At 30.2% G+C, this 5,604-nt stretch overlaps 1 protein-coding gene across 2 annotated transcripts in view; it reads right to left on the reverse strand.

Moving 5' to 3' along the window:
* Positions 1-5,604, reverse strand: part of LOC102677060 (lachesin-like) — an 82,398-nt gene that overhangs the window by 22,061 nt on the left and 54,733 nt on the right. For both annotated transcript variants that reach the window (XM_006616779.2, XM_006616778.2), the window contains exons 3-4: positions 3,948-4,060; positions 1-16 (exon numbers count right to left, since the gene is read on the reverse strand). In XM_006616779.2, coding sequence (XP_006616842.1) covers positions 1-16; positions 3,948-4,060 — 129 coding nt within the window. The remainder of the gene's footprint in view (positions 17-3,947; positions 4,061-5,604) is intronic.

The raw sequence follows: 5,604 nt of genomic DNA on the forward strand, positions 1-5,604 counted from the left end.
CGCGTAGCCAGCCAACCTGCAAAATTCATTTACCTCTCGTCACTCGATATTTCAGAAATCGAAAACAATTTTTCCCCGAAATCTTTTGCTTCGAGAATTACGTTCATGGATGAGATAATGATGTTGGAGATTATCTTATATATATTTATATTTGTATATGGATGGAGTAATATTTAAATGATTTTGTAATTAAAGATAAGATTAGATGGATTATATTTCTATCTAAATTATGATATGAAATATGGAAAATATGAAATTTGTGTGTTTGGGAAAAATTTATTTTTTTTGGTATTGGTTTGTTTATTTCTTTTTAATGAAATTAGAATTTTTGAATTGGTAGTGATCGAGAATATTGTGGATATTATTCTTTTTTATTAAACGTTGATTGAAATCGTAATTTAAAAATGATTTTTATTCTGTCTGAATTTTTTGTTTTTGTTTCCTAAAAGGAATTTAGTTTCTTTGCTGTATTGAATTAATTGCGTTTAAGAGGGGAATCGAGGATGGATAAGGATATTGATTTTTTGTCAAAGGATATTGAGTTTTTTATTTAGGAATATTACTCGATATTTTTTTTTTTTTTTTTTTTTATTATGATTGAATGTAATTGAAATTGCTATATCCGGTAATATATAATTGGCAGATTTTATTAAAAGTTTTATTTCTACGATTAATATTATTGCATCCTGTTCTTTCCTGTTCGAGAAAAAAATGCGAGAATAATAGAGGATCGATTAAATTTATTATTTTTAATCTTGATTGTCATTTCTATTCGATCATTCATCGGTTCATTTTCTATTCAAAATTAACGAATAACGAGGAAGAATTGTGAATGGGATTACAGTAAATAAAATATGTATTCAGTATAATTGTAAAATGAAGCAGAATTGATAAAAATTCACGACAAAAATATTGCCAATAATTTTCCTCAAAATACGTATATACAATTGAATTATATTATATTTTGGAAATTAATCGATATAATTGAATAGAACGGAAGAGAAAAAGAAGAAAAATTTAAAATTAAATTAATTTTCATCGAACGTTCAAACTTGAGGAAAGAAGAATAAAAAAAAAAAAAGAAGAGAAAAGAAAAAAATTCCAAGTGGAAAAATCAAATTAATCCTATCGATCTATCTTCGATTCGTTCAATTTGAGAGACAATACGAAAATAAAATATAATACGAATAAAAGGAAGAAAATTTTCAAATGCAAGGATCAAATTAATTTTTTTATCCTCCCCTTTTTTGCCATATTCATCTTCGTTCAATTTGAAAAACAATATGAAAGGTAAAAGAAGAAAAGAAGAAAATAAAAGGAAAAGTTCCAAATGCAAGATCAAATTAATTTCCATCGATCCTGCCATGATCCAATATTTATCTTTGACTCAATTTGAGAGACAATATAAAAATAAAACAATAAATATATAACATATAACATATCGACTGAAAAAAGAAGAAAAAAAGAAGAAAACTTCCAAATGCAAAGATCAAATTAATTTTTTTTAATTCTTTATTCCATAAGCCAATAATTCATCATCGTTCGATTCGAGAGACAATACGAAAATAAAGCTATAAACATGTAACACATTGACCAAAAAAAAAAGAAGAAGAAGAAGAAAAGAAGAAAGAAAAAATTTCAAATGCAAAGATCAAATTAATTTTTTTTAATTAAAATATATAAGCCAATAATTCATCTTCGCTCAATTTGAGAGACAACACAAAACTAAATAATGCAATAAACGTATAACACAATCGATTGAAAAGAAGAAAAGAGGAAGAAAAAATTTCAAATGAATCTTCGTTTACTGATAGAGAATATGAAGGCAAAATAAATAAATGCAATGAATGAATAACACATCGATTAAAAAAAAAAAAAGAAGAAGAAAAAGAAGAAAAAAAGAAAGAAAAAATTTCAAATGCAAAGATCAAATTAATTTTTTTTAATCCTTTATGTCATAAGGCAATAACTCATCGTCGCTCAATTTGAGAGACAATACGAAACTAAATAATGCACTAACCGTATAACACGATTGATTAACAAGAAGAAAGGAAGAAAGAAAAAATTTCAAATGCAAAGATCAAATTAATTTTTTTTAATGCTTTATGTCATAAGCCAATAACTCATCTTCGCTCAATTTGAGAGACAATACGAAACTAAATAATGCACTAACCGTATAACACGATTGATTAACAAGAAGAAAGGAAGAAAGAAAAAATTTCAAATGCAAAGATCAAATTAATTTTTTTTAATGCTTTATGTCATAAGCCAATAACTCATCTTCGCTCAATTTGAGAGACAATACGAAACTAAATAATGCACTAACCGTATAACACGATTGATTAACAAGAAGAAAGGAAGAAAGAAAAAATTTCAAATGCAAAGATCAAATTAATTTTTTTTAATCCTTTATATCATAAGCCAATAATTCATCATCGTTCGATTCGAGAGACGAATACGAAAATAAAGCTATAAACACATCGATCAAAAGAAAAGAAGAAGAAAAAATTTCAAATGCATCTTCGTTTACTGATAGAGTAATACGAAAATGAAACAAATAAATGCAATTGAACAAATAACACATCGATCAAAAAAAAAGAAGAAGAAGAAAAGAAGAAAGAAAAACTTCCAAATACAAAGATCAAATTAATCTTTCAACCCTGTATGCCATGATCCAATATTCATCTTGGAATCGCTCGATTCGAGAGACAATACGAAAGTAAAACAACATTTATAAGTTTGGCTGCCATCTCCCCTCATAAAAGATCTCCGGAAACTATTTGGATCTGACTGGGGAGGGGGAAGGGCCCGAGCTTATCTTAATCCATCCCTGGCTGCCAAGCTGCCTTGAGTGGCTTTCTATAGACCGAATATTTCATCTGGCTAGGATACTTTACGGGCTGGAATCTGTCGCCAGGGAAAATGTGTCTTCTCCGTCGTCTCTTTTACTCGCTCCTCCTTCCATTCCTGCTTCCATTCCATCTCTTTCTTCCCCCTCTCTTCCCTCTCCCTCTCTCTCTCTCTCCAACGCGAGCACACACGTATTACCAGCCCATTCCACCGCACCGCCATCTTCCTCTTCGCGCTTTTCCTTATTCGTTTCATCCTTCCTCCACTAATACATATATATATATATATATATATATATATAGTATCTCGATCGAGAAACTTATTACTAAATATAGGTAACGTTGGAGGGAGGATGGATTGGTAGGGTGAAAGAATTTTCTCGCCAATGTGTATAAACTTGGTAATGAGAATATCGATGGAATATTTTTCTTCTTTTCCTCTGTTCTTTTTTTTTTTTTTTTATGTAATTAAATGCGTGCAAATGAGTGGAGATGATTTGTTCTGGTATTTTGTTAATTATTGGAGGAGAGATTTTCTTGCGAGTGTGATGGAATATCGGTGAAATATAGAAATATTTTGTTTGTTCGTTTTGTTTGATTGAGTCGAGTTGATTCGATTATGATTTGTTTTGATATTTTGTTTAATTGGAGGGAAAGATGGCTTCGAAGAAGGGAGAATTTTTTCGTTTGTTTTTTTTTTTTTTTTTTTTTTGACAACAATAATTTGAGCGCAATTTTTTGGATTAATTTTAGAAATTTAATTAGCTTACTAAACGTAGCTATATTTGGATTATATTTGATTAGGAAGAAGAAGAAAAAGAAGAATATTAATAGATTCGGTATTCTTCTTCTTTGTTTTCGTTTTGTCAAGTTTTTTAAGCTCCTAAAAATGATTCGTTTAATGTGTAGATTGTAGATTAAGCGATCGTTGTAGAAAATATTAAAAGGAAATAATACGAGAATCAATTTTTGCTTATCATCGAATTATTATTAGAACTCTCCCGCATTCTCTAATATCCATTACCGTTCGTCGATAAAACAGTTGCAAAATCATTATCCTAGATTAAACGAGTACAACACATTTCGCATTTCAATTACCTTGTATTTCCCGATATTACGAACACTGCAAGAGAAAACAACTTCACGACCAATAGCAGCCGTTTGATTTCCAACTGGAGCGATGAACACAGGTCCCGAAATTGTGCTCGAATCTGAAAAAAATAACAAACAATTCCAAACAAAATTTCTTTATTAAAAAAAAAAAAAAAAAAAAATTAAAAAATAAAGATAAAAAAAAAATAAAGAAAACCGAATCGAATACATAATTTTCTTCTCAAAACGATTATTAACCTTCTCATACGTACATTCGATGCAAAAAATTTGTCGCATCGATTCTCCCGTGTATTTCCATTCTTCTTTGGAGGATGCAAAACTACCCTTATCTACATCACCAGCCTACGAGAGATATACCCGCTTCTGCAGCGAGAGGCGTACATTAGTGAAACGAGGAGGAGCTTGATACCTCAAAGAGCATGAAACGTACACCAGATTGGATTACGTATACAATCGATTGTAGTAGAATATCAAAAGACTGGGGGAGAGTGTAACAACGACGGGGGTAGTGTTTGGGGTAACATCATCAAGGGATAGTATCTTGTCAACGTCATCCGAGGCACGTTCCTCCGAGTTTTCCAAGCTAACCAATCGAGAAGTTAGTGGAGATATGGATTGATAGATGATCATTTGCCATGGTAAATGTCGATTGACTTGCAAATCACTTCGTGATCTCGTGTAATCGTAATGCCATGCACGTTTGATGTATGAAATATGAAATATGCATCGCGTAACTGGAATCATTAAGTAACGCTAAAAAAAAAAAAAAAAAAATTGTGAATGAAAAAAGTTTGAAGTTTTTTCTATTTTTTTTTTTTTTTTCGTCAAAAAATTGTCGAATTGCATCAAGGTAATCAAAAAATTTCGAAGATTGGAAATTAAATAATATTGTGAATATTGTTGGTTGTAAGATTAGAATACGATTGTTTGTCTTTTAAAAATAAATATCAAAATTTAAACATTTATTTAATATTCTTTCTCCAAAAACAAATTAAATTGAAATAAAAAATTTACTCAATTCATTCACTTCAAAAAAAATTTTTTTAATTATTCCAGATTGCCAGAAAATTAAAAATCGAAGAATAATGCAAAAGAATAAAAATAGCTTAATTACATTTACTTTTCATTGAAATAATAAACTCTTAAAGTGCGAAAATAAATTTTCACTTGCTTTAACTATAATAATAATAATAATAATAATATCGATAATAATAATAATATGAAATCGTCGCACGATAAAAAAAAATGTAATAAAAAAATCAAATTATATAAAAGCGACAACAGAAGTAAGCCGGGGCATGATCGGTGATTCAGCGTGGCGATATCAAACAATTGAGCAACTAGGTGGCGAAATTCTGCCGCAGGGATGATAGATTGACAGACTGGTTGAATGTTTAAAGCCAGACTGCTCGGTTGAATGGCGGGAGAAGGGGAGGAGTAGGAGGGAAAGGGAGGGAGAGAGTCGCCCATTGCTCGTAGGCAGAAGTGCAGGCAAAGCCGTGGGTGACGGTAACAGGAGTAAAATGGAGAACAACGTGATAAGATTACACAGCATCGTACACCTGTAGAAGCTTTCCCATGTGTTTTACGCCGTTATAGTTATAGTTTTCGATATAAAAAAAAAAAAAAAAAAAAAAATTTT

The sequence above is a fragment of the Apis dorsata genome, unplaced genomic scaffold, assembly GCF_000469605.1.
Source record: "Apis dorsata unplaced genomic scaffold, Apis dorsata 1.3 scaffold_270, whole genome shotgun sequence".
NCBI classification, from domain to species: domain Eukaryota; kingdom Metazoa; phylum Arthropoda; class Insecta; order Hymenoptera; family Apidae; genus Apis; species Apis dorsata.